The 17745-nt window shown below is 43.0% G+C and overlaps 1 protein-coding gene across 2 annotated transcripts in view; it reads left to right on the top strand.

Moving 5' to 3' along the window:
• Window positions 1-17745, top strand: part of prrx1b (paired related homeobox 1b) — a 46730-nt gene that overhangs the window by 12684 nt on the left and 16301 nt on the right. Inside the window, exons 3-4 of one of the 2 annotated variants that reach the window (XM_077594697.1) lie at window positions 10021-10202; window positions 10578-10862. In XM_077594697.1, coding sequence (XP_077450823.1) covers window positions 10021-10202; window positions 10578-10623 — 228 coding nt within the window. In that variant the 3' untranslated portion in view covers window positions 10624-10862. Of the gene's footprint in view, window positions 1-10020; window positions 10203-10577; window positions 10863-17745 lie in introns of those variants that run through there. The other variant, XM_077594696.1, reaches the window with a different exon arrangement.

The following is a 17745-nucleotide window of genomic DNA, read 5'->3' as shown; positions in this document are numbered from 1 at the left end:
ACCAGAATGTTAGCGATACGAACAACGGGGCACGAGAAGTCGGCTTTTACTGTCGTTCTCGGTTTCCATGCTAATTGGCAGAAGCTACCACCTATGGTGATTTTTAAGCGAAAGACGCTGCCGAAAGAAAAGTTTCCAGCCGACGTCATCGTGAAGGCGAACCCAAAGGGCTGGATGGACGAGGAGAAAATGAGAGAATGGCTACGTGAGGTGTATGTCAAGCGACCGGATGGCTTTTTTCACGGCTCACCGTCACTTCTGATTTGTGACTCCATGCGTGCTCATCTCACATCAGCGGTGAAAAACCAAGTCGCGAAAATGAACTCAGAGCTTGCCGTCATTCCCGGACTAAAGAACTCCAACCGCTGGATATCGGCATCAACCGGGCTTTCAAAGCAAAGTTGCGAGCAGCATGGGAACAGTGGATGATAGCTGGCGAACACAGCTTTACGAAAAGTGGCAGGCAGCGCCGGGCTTCTTACGCTACGATTTGCGAATGGATTGTGGCCGCCTGGACGAACGTGTCTGCTTGCACGGTTGTTCGAGCTTTTGCCAAAGCCGGCATCATTTCTGTGGAGCCACATGGCAATGACAGTGACTCTGAGAACGAAGAGAGGGAACCGTTTTCGATGACTCATTTGGACAATTGTTCAATTTGGACACTGAAAAGGAGGACTTTGATGGATTTGTGGGTGATGATGACGTGAGTACATTGTAAAATGGCTAAATAAAGTACAACCGAACTCAGTTTTTCTTCTGTGGCCTTTTTAAAAACGTGTCTTTAGCGTGTGTCCGTATGTTTAAGCAGGTCTATGTTTTTCCATGCCTGGCTGGGCCTTTAAAAGCGGTGTGTCCTGTGTGTGTGTCAAATACAGAAATAGCACTCATTACTGACACTTCGCCTTTAAATGTGGTGCGCCATATAGTCGTGAAAATACTGTAATCCTACTTAGTCATTTGAAAGTTGAAATCCTTTATTTCTTGCAAAATAACTTTATGTTTATTTAGGCGCCAATGCACAAGTCCTTGTTGTTTTGTGCCAATGCACAGACTGAATAAGCAAACGTTTCAGTTCAGCCATCGTTGCCATAAAGGACCGAGCTGAGCGCAGCAAATCTTCCATTTTACCTTGTCAAACTTTTTCACATGGCCCACGAAAAAAGACCAATATTTAACTGAGATGAACAGGAGGTAACATAGCTTCCTCCCTCCCTTTCCTGCACAAAAGATTCCTTATTGCTTACTTCGTCGTGGATTTAGATGTGAGTGTCAGTGAATGACAGGCGCTTTTTTCTTTTTCCTTTCCCTCCACCACTTGGTGCAACACTCTTTTGACAGAGAAAGAATTGTAGTTTCATACGTAATATTTCTTGGAATGAGCTTAATCACATATCAAGGATGAGAAAATACAACACTGGCCCCGTGGTCAGTCCACCTGTGTGGAGTTTGAATGTTCTCCCCGGGCCTGCGTGGGTTTCCTCCGGGTACTCCGGTTTCCTCCCACATTCCAAAAACATAATGGTTGGACACTCTAAATTGCTCCTGTATGGGTGTGAGTGTGCATGGTTGTCCGTCTCCTTGTGCCCTGCGATCGGCTGGCCACCGAGTCAGGGTGTCCCCCGCCTCTGGCCTGAAGTCAGCTGGGATAGGATCCAGCACCCCCCGCAACCCTAATGTGGATAAAGCGATTCCGAAAATGAGATTAGAGATGAGAGACAATACAACAATAATCTGATACAATATGATGTATCTTGGTATGCCAGGATTACAATACGACACGTTGCGACGTAGAATAAAAAAATGACAAAATGTGAAATCTTCCCACTAATTTTCCTGACAAACAATAGTATTGTTGCTTTTTCATTTCCTGCTGACATAATATTACAACTTATAAATTACTTATCAGTATCACATAAACATGTGAAAGTCATGAAAAATGAGATTTAGTCATTCGATGAGCCAATTACCTTAAATATTAAATAGTATATGTATAGTGTCTATGTACCTCTATTGGAAAGCTAGTTTGCTTACAAAAAAGAGAGCAAGAACAAGGCTGCGCCAATGAATATTGATGACATGTAATTTATCAAACCCAGAAAATATTTTGGGGGATATTTTATACAGTATATGAACAATAAATGAACTTTAGCAAGCAAAATGTTCTCAAAACAAAGAGCCTGACTTCTACACAGGCAGTATGGAAATAGTTTCGACTCATTGATGCCATCAATCTGAGTGTGGGTAGTTGTCTCTCTCAATTTGCCCTGCTTACTGATGACCAATTCAGGGTGTAGTCTGCCTTTGCCCCAAGTCAGCAACCCTAGAATGCTGACCATAAGAAGCAGTGTTGGATGTTAACGACAGGCACCAAGTGGTGGACAAACAATCGTAGGGCACAAGGAGATGGACAAACATTCACGCTCACACTCATACGTAGGGGCAAATTAGATGTCCAACCAGCTGCCCTTGCATGTTTCTGGGATGTGGAAGAAATCTCGTCCGATGCGCCCGCTACCACAGAGTCCATACCAGTTTTTATGTTGTTTAATTGTATTCATTCATTCATCTTCTGTACCTTGCTTCTTCGTAAGGAATGCGGGGGTTGCCTGTCCCAGCTGATATCAGGCGAAAGGCAGACTACACCCTAAACTGGTTGCCAGTCAGCAGAAGGGCACACAAAGAGACTAACGACCATTCGCACTCACAATCATACCGGCTCTAGCGAGAATCAAGCCCGCGCCTCCCCCTACCATTAGGCAGTTTCCCTTTTATTAGTTTTATTTTCATTATTATGATTGTTTCCCTTCTGAGGAGCAGATCAGGGGAAGCCATCATTAATGATCATAATGGTTAGGTTTTTTTATGTTACTAGTTTTTCCCAATTGCTAAGGCACACACGTTATCTTACTAAACCAAATGAACAGAACACATTCAACAAAACCAACACCATTATCTATGACATAAACATATTTAATATGAACAATTTACAAAAAGAGCAGCCCCCCATTGATGTTTACTGCATTGCCATAAAGTCTAAATTCAAAACTTGTACAGTAATACCTCGACATACGAGTGCCCCGACATACGAGCAATTTGAGATACGAGTAAAATTACGAGCAAATAATTATCTTGAGATACGAGACTAATTTTGATATACGAGCATACAGCGGACGCCAGAGGCTGCTCATAAGAACATCATGGGCACTGTCTCTCTCCCCGCAACTCCCTCGTGTAATGTCTCTACGAGCACTGGGCGGAGTGTTGCATTTTTTCAGTGTTGTTTTTCCCCCCTTAGTCAGTGCAGAATGGCGGAGCTTGATCGCTAAAACGAAAGGAGCATACTACTTCTCGTTGGTAAGTGGTCATGCGTTATCCTATTGTGAGGACATCTGTGTGCATCATTTTCGGAATATTTTGAAGAGGAGACAAAAGCAAACGACCCTCAATAGGTTTCTTTTAGCTGCAGCTGAAAGTCAGGGTGGAGGCAGGGCAAATAGAGCCAACCTTGGAGAAGAAAGGTATAAAAATGTAAAACAAAATTATAATTAAGTTTAATGTAAGGTTAGATTACATTTATTTTTGAGTGTGTCTGTATCGAAATCCATGTTCATTTAAATTTGTTTATGTTATGTTGCTGTGCAAAAAGTCTCTCTCTCTCCCCCTTCTCTTTCTGTCCCTCTCTCGCTCCCCTCCGCGAAACCTGTTAATTTTAGTACTATTAAACATCATAGCCACTAGTTATTTGGTACTCTGTTAATAGATGGCAAATTAGAACAAAGACAAATGTTTTTCCAATCCAATATTCTGTTTTGGTGTTTTTTCAGAGGGTTGGAATGCATTATTTAGTTTTTAGTTCATTTCTATGGGAAACGTTCATTTGAGATACGAGTAAATCGACATACGAGCTCAGTCCCGGGACTGACTGACGCATCAAGCATCAAGCTCGTATCTTGAGGCACCACTGTATCAGGTTTTAAAGAGCAAGTACTCTGTTTTGAGAGGCCAATCTATCAGACTTTCAAACTCTTCCAGGGCTTCATTTGAAAGCATTTTCCAACTGGAATATTGACTCCAACTCAATTGTCTGTTTTTTGCAAGTTAACATCGTCATTGAACAAGACACAGATGTAATAAGGCCAAGATTATGAGACTGCCGTTTTTCCACATGTTTAAGACTGGCACATGTTTACCACACACATTTGCCCCATCAAGTTTCTCCAGAGCTAATCTTCTTTCAAGCAAAAACGCAAAGTATTATTACAATATTTACTTTAATATACAACAACCATTAGCGACACATCCCAATTTTTGGGACCTTTATGTCAATTCAAAATTTTTTAAACACTTAAATCTTACTCTCATGGAAAGTTACAATCAAAAATTGATACCTGCCTGAGCCATTATTTGTGAATGATTTCACTCTTATATATCACTAATATATACAGTATGTTTCCTGACCTTGCAAAAGATCACAGCAAGGAAGGACATTATGACCTTGGAACTAGAAGGAGCACATCTGTGATTAATGTGTAGCAGAAGAAAGTATTGCAGAAATCCTTTGATAATTGAGTCTTTGAGCACATTCCTGAGGCTATGCGTCAGAATGCAGCTAGATCCTATGAGCATAAGTCTCTAATAATGGATGTGATTTCATAATGAGGAACAATATTAGCTGTCCATGAGTCATGAGGAATTTAGAAAGTTCATAAATGTATGGTTTAGGTTTATCTATAATCCTTATAAAGCGTGATTTATGGATGGATGTGTGTGTGTGTGTGTGTATGTGTCTGGGTATGTTAGGATTCTCTCGCTACGTTTGTCCAAACCGTGCATCGTAGAGAGTTGAAATATTTTTATGGTGGCCAGAAATGTGTGAAGACAATCATGATAATGTTCTTTCTTTGTAGTGGCTAAAACATTGATTTGCAATTTGAAGTATCGAGGGCAAGAAAAGTGTTTACCTTCTTGATCACAGCATATCTGACGTGTGTCTATACCATAAAATGAATCAACAAATTAAGTTAAAAAAACAAGACGGCTTCATAATGTTGACGTTTATTTTTTATTGCAAGAACACTTTTTTTCTTCTTCTGTAATCTATAATCCTTGTAAAGCGTGATTTATCGGTGTGTGTATTTTAAGATTCTCTCGCTATGTTTGTCCAAACCGTGCAACGTAGAGAGTTGAAATTTTTCATGGTGGCCAGAAAAGAGGATGACATTGAATTTCTTCACCTTCTCTAAGTGTGTAAACTCAACATTTATTTGTTACAGCTGAAAGCAGTGTTGATGTATTAATTGTTGTGTTTACATGATGTGGCTAAACGCACCGCGTGGCTGATAGGTCGTGAGGTAGCAGACCTTTCCACGTCATTTTCGGAAGAAATTCCAGGTGCTCCCCGGAACACTTTTTTCTGTCGTGACGGGAGTTATAAAACATCCACCCATCCATAAATCACGCTTTATCTAGGTTATAATCCTTATAAAGCGTATGGATGGATGTGTGGGTGTGGGTGTGTGTACACCTGTAAACTCGCTGGCGGAAATTCTTCCGAAAATGACGTTTGTAAATGACGTGTAAAGGCATCCTACCTTACGACTAAATTGGGTTAGCGCGGCCAGCACCATCGTGTCTCGCCGAGTCGTCCCGTCACGACAAGGAAAAATAGGTGTTTCAGGGATCATAGATTAGATATAACGTGATTTATGGATTGGTTGATGTTTTATGTTAACATTCTCACGCCATGTTTGTCCAAACCGTGCATCGTAGAGAGTTTAATTTTTTTGGGTGGCCAGAAACGTCTGTCGGATCCTAATAGACAATTGAATTTCTTTACCTTCTCTAAGTGTGTAAACTCAAGCTTTGAGCATTTGAAAGGATTATCGATGAGTATGCTTGACCAGAAATATGTTAACTTGCTGCTGTCTTGTGGTAGTTTTAGGTACATCCACCCACCTTGCAAGCCCTGGGCCTGACATAGGCAACAAAATTAATTCAAAGAATCTGTGGTTGTTAGGAGCAGCCTGCTGCTGTTTTGCCCACTCTCGTTTGTCCCTCCTGCCCTGCCGTTGTGTTCGCGCAGCTGCACGTGATTCATAATTAGTCCCTGATTTGTGTATTTAAACGCCACTGAGTTTAGTGTCATTGTCGGATCGTCTGCGTAGATTCCCTACCATGCAGCCACGCTACCTTGCTCCTCGATTCCACTTGTTCTACCTAGTCCGGTTTGGTTTCGTGTTTGGTTTCACAAGTCCTTGTTGTTTTGTAAGGTCCCTCTTAAGTTATTAAAGTTGTTGTTATGAGCACAAATTGCCTCGTCCTCACCTGCTTCCCCGCGACTGGGTCCTAAACCCTCCTACCTCGCCTCGACGTCTCCCGTGGACGTAACAGTGGTCATTTGGATTCAAATAAAATTTGGCCAATTTCTTCTGCAAACCACAAAACCATGATTTTAATGAAATTCAATTGCATACATTTATTCATTTGCCTCAGCACAGGGTGTGCTGGAGCCTATCCTATTCAACTATGGGACACAAGGCAAGACACATCTTGAATTGGTGAGCAGCCAGTTTCAGGGCACAATGAGACGGACAACCAATTTACGCAAAAAAAAATTAGATTGTTCAACAAGCCTATCATGCATGTTTTTGGGATGCGGGAGGAAACCAAAGCACCCTTAGACAACTCACGCATGCCCCGAGAGAACATGCAAACTCCATAGAGGAAGGCTGGAGCCCTCCAGGGATTGAACACTCAGAATTCTGAGGCCGACGCCCTCTGGACTGGCTTGCCCGTTGCTTCCCCGTCAGCCAGACCCCAGATGCCATTTTGTCTAATGCTTGAGTGGACTTTTTTCGTCCTGACTATCAGTATGAAATTGATTCACAATGAAACAAGGAGATTTTTGTAATTTATGTCTTCTCTCAATGAAAGCTGTAATTGGACTTCTTGGCAGAGTAGATTTAAAAAAATAATGTATACATATTACTATTTCTGAGAATGTGTGTGTCTGCGTTAGTGTGTGCGTTAGTGTGTTTGTCCGTTAACATTGGATAAAATGAAGACAACACCGTACATCCGATTTGAATGCGGTTTTGAACAAACAATTGCAAATGTAGGGCTCTAGGATCTTACTGTGCTCGATCTTTGAATTTGGGCCCCAGTTTTTCAAAAAATCGATTTTTTTCACTTCCAATAAGGAATGATGGCATGCTTTATGGCCTGGGGGTGATTGTGAAAACATGGCTTCATACGGCCAACCTCACGTTGGAGATCCAGAGAGGACATATAAGTAAAATCACCATGAGAAACTGTCACTGCGGCTGCTTTGAAAGTAGAGAGGCGCTGGTGCTTCAGCTGCCACCATTAATACACCCAACGGGTTTCAGTCATCATAAAAAGACAACACGCAATGTGTGGAGAAAAGGCTCTGTCGTAGTTAGTAGATGGACGTAGTTGTTGTACTTTTTCCTTCTCCAATATCATTGGTCATTGATCTTGGCGTATGAAGTAGATATTTGTACATCTGTCACTAGCATGGAGTGGTTCAAGGATCCTCAAGGCTACTTCACCATCTGCAAAACCGATTGAATTCCAGTGATTGAATCAGGTAATTATTAGAATTTCTCGCAGTACGTAACTCTGAACACAGCATCACAAATAACCGTTACGTTGTTGAGTGCATGCGATTTTTGGAACCATAATACGACAAGTGTTTAGTGTACTGTTAGTATGTAAACTAGGGCGAACACTGTGAATGGGTTTTCAACCTTTTTTAATTCAAGAGACTTGGCTAACAAGCAGATCAGCAGATCAGGGATATGGTTAATTGTCAGAGAAGTCAAGCGCGTCCACGCAACACAGAAGACCCATCAGTGAATCTGTGTCGGTGTGACAGAGATTGTTGTGTGTTTGTTTGCGCGCCAGAGAAGTGGGAATTTGCCCAAGCTTCTATTTAAAGCATGTTGCGGTACATTCTCACTGAGTTGAGCTGCTTTTTTGACGCACATGGGGCAGCCCAAGCTGAGTGGTTAGCCCGTCGGCCTCACAGTGGAGGACCTGGGTTCAAATCCAGGTCGGTCCACCTGTGTGGAGTTTGCATAATGTCCCCCGGCCTGCATGGCTTTTCTCCGGGTACTCTGGTTTCCTCCCACATTTGAAAGACATGCATGGTAGGCTGATCGGACACTTGGTGTGTGAATGGTTGTTTGTCTCCTTGTGCCCTGCGATTGGCTGTCCACCAATTCAGGGTGTCCCCCGCCTTTGGCCCAAAGTCAGCTGGGATAGGCACCAGCACCCCCCGCAACCCTAGTGAGGAAAGCGGTGTTACGATCGCGCCGCGTCGTTGTGGCACGATCGGGAATGGATTCGGACCCAGGCGCGGGGAAGTAGGATTTGACGAGGTATTAGCTTCAAAACGACATTTTTAATAACTCAAAAGGGCTTTACAAAACAACAAAGGCTTGGAACCAAAACAGGAGCATACAGGAATATGCAGCAGCATGCAGGACGCATGCAGGAAAGATCCGACAATGACACTAGGACTCATTCATGTTTAAATACCAAAACAGGAAGTAATCCGCGTATTGACCGCAGCCGCTCTGCCCTGACGGCACACCAGGAGGGACAAACGGGCCGCTCCTGACAGTACCTCCCCTCTAAGGGATGGATTCTAGACGTCCTAATACCGAATGTCCATGAAAAGCAAAAAGCAGGCAGGGAGGGTGGGTGAGAACTTGGCAGTGTGGAACTTGGCAGGATGGAACTTGGCAGGCTGGAACTTGGCAGGCTGGAACTTGGCAGGCTGGAACTTGGCAGGCTGGAACTTGGCAGGCTGGAACTTGGCAGGCTGGAACTTGGCAGGCTGGAACTTGGCAGGCTGGAACTTGGCAGGCTGGAACTTGGCAGGCAGGAACTTGGCAGGCAGTAACTTGGCGGGCCAGCCGGCACCGGAAGCCTGGTTCGTGGCTTCGGCACGGGTGCGACTGGCGACCCAGGTGGCAAAGGGAGTATTTTGCATGGCTTTGGCATGGGAATTTGGGAAACTTGGAATGGCGTGGTCGGGCGAGGCGTCTGGACGGGCGAGGTCGAGCGAGGAACTTGGATATTATGACTTAGCTGTGCTGGCAGCCCAGTGCGACGGGCTGAGCGAAGGGTGAGTTTAAAGGTGGATGAAGGCTCAGAATTACCTCCTAGTCAGGATTCCTCTGCTGCCAGAACGTCTCTGAGGTGCCCACACCACGGCGTGTCCATTATAAACTCACTAAAAGATCTTGGGGAGCTTACCGCTGAATCCATGTGGTCAAGAAGGGTGGCTGGCGTCGATGAGAGCATCGGCGCGAGCGTGGGTGGTTTCCCGCTGGGTCCATGATGGTCGGATCGTTCTGTTACAATCGCGACGCGTCGTCGTGGCACGATCGGGAATGGATTCGGACCCAGGCGCGGGGAAGTAGGATTTGATGAGGTATTAGCTTCAAAACAACATCTTTAATAACTCAAAAGGGCTTTACAAAACAACAAAGGCTTGGAACCAAAACGGGAGCATGCAGGAATATGCAGCAGCATGCAGGACGCATGCAGGAACGATCCGACAATGATACAAGGACTCATTCATGTTTAAATACCAAAACACAGCCGCTCTGCCCTGACGGCACGCCAGGAGGGACAAATGGGCCGCTCCTGACAAGCGGTTCAGAAAATGAGATGAGAAGAGACATGAGATCTGCTGATGCAGTGATAAAACATTGCGGCCCACTCACACGCCTCTCCACACCAAAAAGACAGTTTTCTTCTGAAAGAGGATTGTGGCAGTGGCAGTGCCGTCTTCTGAGCAAAAGGCACGTCCCTCCTGGTTTGATTCAGCCAATTGGTTCACGTCAGCTGCATTATTTAAATCTGGCATTCCTGTGTCACCCATTCATGGGTTCCTTACGCAAATAGATGACCAAAACACGCCCAAGGAGGTGGGACTGCCGAAGCCGGACCCCTTTGCTTGTTAATGTTATTTTTGTCTCATTGCAGGTTTGGTTTCAAAATCGGCGAGCTAAATTCCGTCGAAATGAACGTGCCATGCTGGCCAGCAAGAATGCTTCACTGTTGAAATCCTACTCCGGAGAGGTTACGGCTGTGGAGCAGCCAATTGTACCACGCCCTGCACCACGCCCAAATGATTATCTTTCCTGGGGTAACACTGCCACATACAGGTTTGCCTCACTTTAATATTTTTTTCACCGTTACCAAAAACATTTCAATCAATCCTCAATACAGGTAAAATAGTGTATCCATTACATAATTATATCACCTAATCATTTACTGTATAACCAAAAATATGAAACAATGTTATCTATCAAAATATACACTTTTTTTCAATGTATTAAACAAAAATAGCTACACATTTTGCAACACATTTTAATTCAGAAGAAGGCTCAATGTGCCGTAAACCATTTCCATCCATAACTTTCGTGATCACTTGCACACAGACGCACGCATGCACACGCATGCAAACAAACATATTTTATTCACCGTAAAAACTCTATTTGAGCTGCACCTCTATTTGAACGGCACCTCTAATCTAACAGCACTTTGGTGGAAGAATTGAAAAATAGAACGGCACCCTCTAATTGAATGTCACTACGGGGGAAGGTTTGAAAAATAGAGCGGCAAGCCTAACCCTGATGCGGAAGGTGATGTGAATGACGAGGACAGCTACAACAGCAAATTTTCTGATTTTCACCAGTGAATTTGTAATTTTTTACCAGTAATTGCCTTGTATTTGTGCCTTTTGTTAAATAAATATGTATATGTTACCTGGTTTCTCTTTTCATCCATAAAATTTACCGCATCTTCTCAAAATTCTGACCAGCTCGTCGAAAAATAGAGCGGCACCCTCTAATTGAACGGCGGGAAAGTTTGAAAAGTAGAACGGCATGCCGTTGAAATAGAGGTTTTAAGGTATCTATCTGTCTGTCTGTATTTCTGGCTGACTATCTGTCTTCCAAAAGTTTTCTCGTAACTTGGATTTTAGAGACACAATTTACATTGAATTTGCATAATCCATTGCACGATATTTAATACTACCACCAAAACCAGGTGTCAGCAACCCATAGTTATTGCTGCCCTAGTGGCCTTGCAGCTTTTTTAAAATTAAAAATAGAAATATAATTTTGTTTTTAACATGTTTTCTGTGGGCGGACCAACACGACACAAACATTCTTAACATTTTCCAATGCTGTAATAATGTGTAGAATAAATATTATTTTTTTTTTTTTTTGTTAACCAAGATTTGCTAGATAGCCTGCGCCAGATGTTTCTATAAGCAGGGTGGGGGTGACGGCAGGTCGCTGTTGTAAACAAACCAGTGGGTGTGTGATTCGGCCAGGGATCTCAAAGGGAAAAAGATAAAAATGACTGAGGAGAACAGGATTCAACGTTTCTTGGACCGAATCATTTGCATTCAGTGCCAATACGGAAGGATTGCCTGAATGTTTGCTCTGTAGCGAGAAGTTGTCAAATAACAAAAAGAGTAATGTGCCACACCAACGCTCACTGCACTCCAGTGTTCCACAGTAGTTTTAATGTCTATAGGATGCACTACAGGGAAAATAAACATTAATCATGCAGGCTATAATTATGTATTTGCAGCCAATGTAGTCATTTTGTTAGTAGGGTAATGTACACATTTGATTTTAGGGTTAAATCTGGCTCTTTCATCATTTTGGGTTGCCAACACCTGAACTAAACCTTTCAAAAATTATAAAAGTATCTAATTTTGTCTTAAATATGTAGGGAAAAAAAGAAAATTATTTATTAAGCCATTAAAATTACACAACAACCCGAACCAAACAAAACAAGACCAGCTCTTCAGCACTTTCACTATCTCTCTCTCCCTCTCTTTCTCGTCATATAGTACATGGAGGAGCAGTAAGTACAATATTTAAATAATACCTCAATATTAGGAGCCAATTATTTACAATATGTAAACAAGTAATAAATAAAATAATATACCCACCCCAATAATAAACACACATTTTCAAATTATGCTAGGAAGACTGAGAAAAACTCAAGAAAGACCCTGTGATTGATAAAGATATACAGTAATCCCTTGAATATCGGGGATAATGTAGGCCAGGAATGGCCACAATAATAAAAAAAGAAAACAAGAAGTAGGATTATCCCTATTATAACTACAATACTACATGTCTTCACGCCTATACCAAGTACACAAACTCAATTATCATTACAAGTGTATTGATCAAATACGAATTATAAGCATATGAAGGCTGTAACGTATTAATATCTAAATAATTTTTTTATATAAAATTGTATATATAATTAATTCAAATTATATATAAAAAGATTAAGGGTGGCTCGGTGGGGCAAGTGGTTAGCGCGTCAGCCTCATAGCTATGTGGTCCTGGGTTCGAATCCAGGTCACGTCCACCTGTGTGGAGTTTGCATGTTCTCTCCGGACCTGCGTGGGTTTCCTCCCACATTCCAAAAAAAACGTGCATTGTAAGCTAATTGGACACTCTAAATTGCCTCTAGGTATGGGTGTAAGTGTGCATAGTTGTCCGTCTCCTTGTGCCCTGCGATTGGCTGGCGACCGATTCAGGGTGTCCCCGCCTCTGGCCCGGAGACAGCTGGGATTAGTTCCAGCACCCTCCACGACCCCAATGAGGATAAAGCGGTTCAGAAAATGAGATGAGATGAGGTAAAAATATTTTTTTTAAATAGCTCCTCTCCGCTTTATATGAATCCAAAAAAACAGATTAATGGGAATACCATCAGAGGGCAAACATTGCATTTAAAAACAATTGTCTACATCCCATTATACTTGTATCTCATCTCATTTTCTGAACCGCTTTATCCTCACTAGGGTTGCGGTGGTTGCTAGGAGCCTATCCCAGCTGACTTCGGGCCAGAGGCGGGGGACACCCTGAATTGGTGTCCAGCCAATGGCAGGGCACAAGGAGACAAACAACCATTCACGCTCACACTCATACCTAGGGGCAATTTAGTGTCCGATCAGCCTACCATGCATGTGTTTGGAATGTGGGAGGAAACCGGAGTACCCGGAGAAAACCCATGCAGGCCCGAGGAGATCATGCAAACTCCACACAGGTGGACCGACCTGGATTTGAACCCGGGTCCCCCACTGTGGGGGCGACGCGCTAACCATTCAGCCGCCAGGCCGTCCTCATACTTGTAAAATGACAATAAAAGCATTGAATTCAATTCAATTTAGGCCAAGTCCTCCTGCACAGTCCAGATCTTGATCCTTTCATCGAGGGATGAAACCGTTTGTGAAGGCTTTCGTGATCCAGGCTTTCCGGTTCCTCATCCAGTTGACAGGCAGCAAGGCTTTGTTCTTGTTTTTAAAGCATGAGGACAGTCGAACTTGTAGATTAAGGCTGGTTTTACCATGATACAGCAGCATTTACACACATGATTGATGAATGTCCATGAATGCATCCTCTTCCAAAAAAACCCCAGTCTCATCCTCAAAGCTCTGGGGTCATGCGTTCAAATCCAGGTTACGTCCATCTGTGTGGAGTTTGCATGTTCTCCCCGGGCCTGCAAGGGTAACCCGTTTCCTCCCACATGGGATTCTATTGCAGAGAAGGGATTGTGTGTCGTGCTACCGCAAGTTCAGAGTCCTGATGGATGTGGGGAAAAAATGTCCTTAAGTCTATTTGTCCGTCCTTTGTGAGACCTGTAGCGTCTGCCAGAGGGCAGCATCTGGAGCAGGTTGTGACCAGGGTGGTATGGGTCCCTGACAATGTTCCCGGCTCTGCTGAGGTAGCGAGGGCTGGCAATGTCTTCCAGTGAGGGCAGAGAGCAGCCGACGATCTTCTGGGCAGTGTTAATCACTCTCTGCATGGCCTTTTTGTCTGCTGCCGTGCTTCCAGCGTACCACACTGTGATGCAGTATGCCAGGAAGCTCTCTACAGTGGCTCTATAGAAGGTTACCAGAAGCTTGGTGTCCAAGTTGTTCCTCCTGAGTACCCTGAGGAAATTGAGTCGTTTCTGGGCCTTCTTCACCACTGCCGTGGTGTTGATAGACCAGGAGAGCTTATCCGTGATGTGAACCCCCAGGAATTTAAAGGACTGGACCCTGTCTACACATACTCCATTTATGAGGAGTGGGGCCAGATCTGTGCTGTGTTTGCGAAAGTCCAGGAATATTTCTTTAGTTTTCGTGGTGTTCAGTGTGAGATTGTTCACCGAGCACCACGAAGACAGTTTGTTGACCTCATCTCTGTAGGCCGACTCATCCCCTCCTGAGATGAGTCCGACCACAGTGGTGTCATCGGCAAATTTGATGATGGAGTTAGACTGGTGGGTTGGTGTGCAGTCGTATGTGTACAGGGAGTACAGAAGAGGACTCAGTACACAGCCTTGAGGGGAGCCAGTGCTCAGTGTAATGGAGGAAGAGAGGTGGGGACCAAGTCTAACAGTTTGTGGTCGGTTGGTTAAGAAGTTCTTTATCCAGCAGCAGATGGAAGAGGATAGTCCAAGCTGGGAGAGTTTGTCAGCCAAAAGGTCCGGTATTATAGTGTTGAAGGCTGAGCTATAGTCAATGAAAAGCATCCTCACGTAGTTCCCATGGTGCTCCAGGTGGCTCAGTGCTGTGTGTAGAGCTACGGCGATGGCGTCCTCAGTGGACCTATTTGCTCTATAAGCAAACTGGTGAGGGTCAACTGAGGGAGGGATTGTATTCCTGATATGGCGGGCGACCAACTTTTCAAAGCACTTCATTACCACAGGCGTAAGTGCAACATTATTATTATTAGTATTATTATTGTTGTTATTATTATTGTTGTTATTATTGTTATTGTTGTTATTATTGTTGTTTGTTATTATTACTACTATTATTAGTATTAGTATTATTATTATAACTTCCTTTGTTTGGGGATGCAGCGCTTTCATCGTGTCCCCGAAATGAAAGTCCCTGCTTACCCCAAAGAAATAACGGTCTATCCAACTTTTAAGATTTCCCTATTTATCTTTACCTTTTCGTTGTGGCACTCTGTTTCCCTGCGCACTTGCTTGCTGAACTGTAACTCCACTCGGGTTTCCCCAAAAGTTTTGGAGAGCACTGTTGCGTGTAAGTGTCCGGCAGGGCTTTGGTGTCTCGTTGCTGCTTTGATTAAACAAGTCAAATTTGCAAATCCAGTGTTGCTCCAAACACCATGTCGATCAATGGCAAATAACAAGCCCTCCCAGCAACACAATTTGCAGTGTTCCTTGGAGCCCGTGAGCCAGGGGTAGCGCTCGTAGTTAGCGAACTGAAAGTGGCGGACAAACCCTTTTCCGGGTTGTAACAGGCTTGCTAGCTTCTGACTTGACCGCCCTTTCTTAATGACGCCCATTTTTTCTGGAAAAGTTCGTCTGGAAAATGGCTTTGTCATTAAATCTGCAACCAAATCCATTAGTTTTCCTCGGTCGCCCATTGTGGGTAGAGTTTGCGAGCTCTGGCTCGCTCACTCCTGCTTTGGCCCGCCTACTCTATCACTAGCCAATCATAGTTTGTGTAAGCGATGGCGTATCCCTAAACCTGCGAGAAGGCCTTGGTGTCGCCAACTCGAAATCTGATTGGTTAAAGCAACAGTCTTATCGACGCTTGTTTAATGCAGCAGAGCCTGTAGAACTGATTGTGAAGGCCTTGAGGCAGATTTCTGACCCTGGCAACAAATAATGGCTGAAATGTGATTGGTTAAATGCTTCAATATGAAAACACACATCGGGAAGCAGTTCAACCAGGGGGAAAGCAATGAAAGGAAGCTGACAGACAATTTGGAATTATTTAATAAGTATTCATGGAGAAAATATAATTAACACCAGTCTGTGATTTAGATATTTCTTAGGCCAGCAGAAAAGGCCCTGACGGCACACCACTACTGTAATAGTATGTACACATTTTAGTGCACGAGCGGTCACGTTGGAGAACCGAAAGTAAATCACCATCACCAAACGCGGGGAAATGGTCTATTTGCATCGTTTTAGATGTTTTATTTAATGCTGAAGTGATTAGGTGAAGTCCTCATTGTTTGCCTCATTTGATTAATTTGGAGTTAGGGAGAAAGCATTTAACTGAACTAATATTTCTTACCGATTAGGATGCTGTGTAAAATTATTCATATTTCATCTAATGGAGAAAAAAATAAAATATGTAGGTATTATCTATATTTTATTTTTAAAAAAAATAACATCAAAATTGCAAGGAAAATTATTTATAGTGAAGTTATTTATTCACTAGCTTCATAATAGCACAAACTACTGCTATTATTATTTTTTAATTATTATTAACAATTTGGCGGCCTCACTGTTCTGGGTTTGCGGGTTCGATCCCAGGTCGGTCCTCCGGGTACAGTAATCCCTCGAATATTGCGGCTTCAACTTTCGCGGTTTCACTACATCGCAGATTTTTTTCTGGGGGATTTTTTTTTGTAAGTTCATAAAGATGTGAAAATCCACGCTGAAACTCACAAGCGGAAGCCACTCCCCTGTCCTCCGTTTGATACTAGAACTCAGCACTGAAGTAAAAATAAATAATTAAATAAATAATTTAAATAGGGGTGACCCTACTTTGTGGTTTTTCGTTTATCGCAGCCATGTCTGGTCTACATTAATCGCGATAATCGAGGGATTACTGTACTCCGGTTTCCTCCCACATCCCAAAAACATGGTAGGCTGGTTGAACACTCTAAATTGCCCCTGGGTATGAGTGTGAGCGTGAATGGTTGTTCGTCTCCTTGTGCCCTGCGATTGGCTGACCACCAATTCGAGGTGTCCCCCACGTGGTGCCCAAAGACAGCTGGGATAGGCTCCAGCACCCCCCGCGACCCTTGTGAGCATGCGCATTACAGAAAATAAATGAAGGAATAAATTTGCTTTTATGTTTTACAGGAACATAACCGATGCAGAATTGGATCATTTTAGCCAGCCAATCCCAGGAAACCAAAGTGCAGTATTAGTGACAACCCTGTAAGCATGGGACGTGTAGATGAAAAATATTTCGATTTTAAACTTTTTTTTCAACATTTGGCAGTGTTCTTTGAATTCTGTATAAATTCTGTTTTCTTAGATACTTGAACCACCACTTTGAACCAAAAACATTTTTCAGTTTAGTTCTGTTTGAATAATTGAATTTCATGTGTGGTGGTGTACTTGATTCCGGTATGATCAGTGATATGGTTGTGAGTGGTACTTGATGTCAATATGTTTGAAATATATTTTTTCATTGAAGTAATTTTTCAGATTACCGTTTGATTTGTTTATTTTTATGGGAGAATTTAAGAAACCAGGAATTGTCAAACCAGCACTTCTTAAAAAGAGGGTCATGATGCCTTGGGAACATGCTTTTTGCGTATGATTTTGTCCGTACTAGGTTTTGTCACCACACGGCCCTGATTACATGGACGTCTCAACTCAAAGGGAGGGGTGGATTCCACAATTGAGACGTCTCAGTGTGTTTATTTATGTGCGTGCGTGTGAGTTGAATCTTTAGCCTTGTGCATGTGTATCAAAACACATTCAAAACAATAACTTCCCATTAGCTCAAGGGTGTCAGACTCGGGTTGGTTCGCGGGCCGGTTTAACGTCAACTTGATTTCACGTGGGCCGGACCATTTTAGATATAATATTTAGATTTATTTTTTTTATCAAAAGAACTGGATTAAAAGCCCTGAATATTCAGTTTTTTTATAGATCTAAAACAATGTTTATTTTAGGTTTTTTTAAAAT

The sequence above is a fragment of the Stigmatopora argus genome, chromosome 24, assembly GCF_051989625.1.
Source record: "Stigmatopora argus isolate UIUO_Sarg chromosome 24, RoL_Sarg_1.0, whole genome shotgun sequence".
NCBI classification, from domain to species: domain Eukaryota; kingdom Metazoa; phylum Chordata; class Actinopteri; order Syngnathiformes; family Syngnathidae; genus Stigmatopora; species Stigmatopora argus.
Note: the sequence above shows the minus strand (reverse complement) of the source record. Positions and strands in the feature narration are given on the sequence as shown.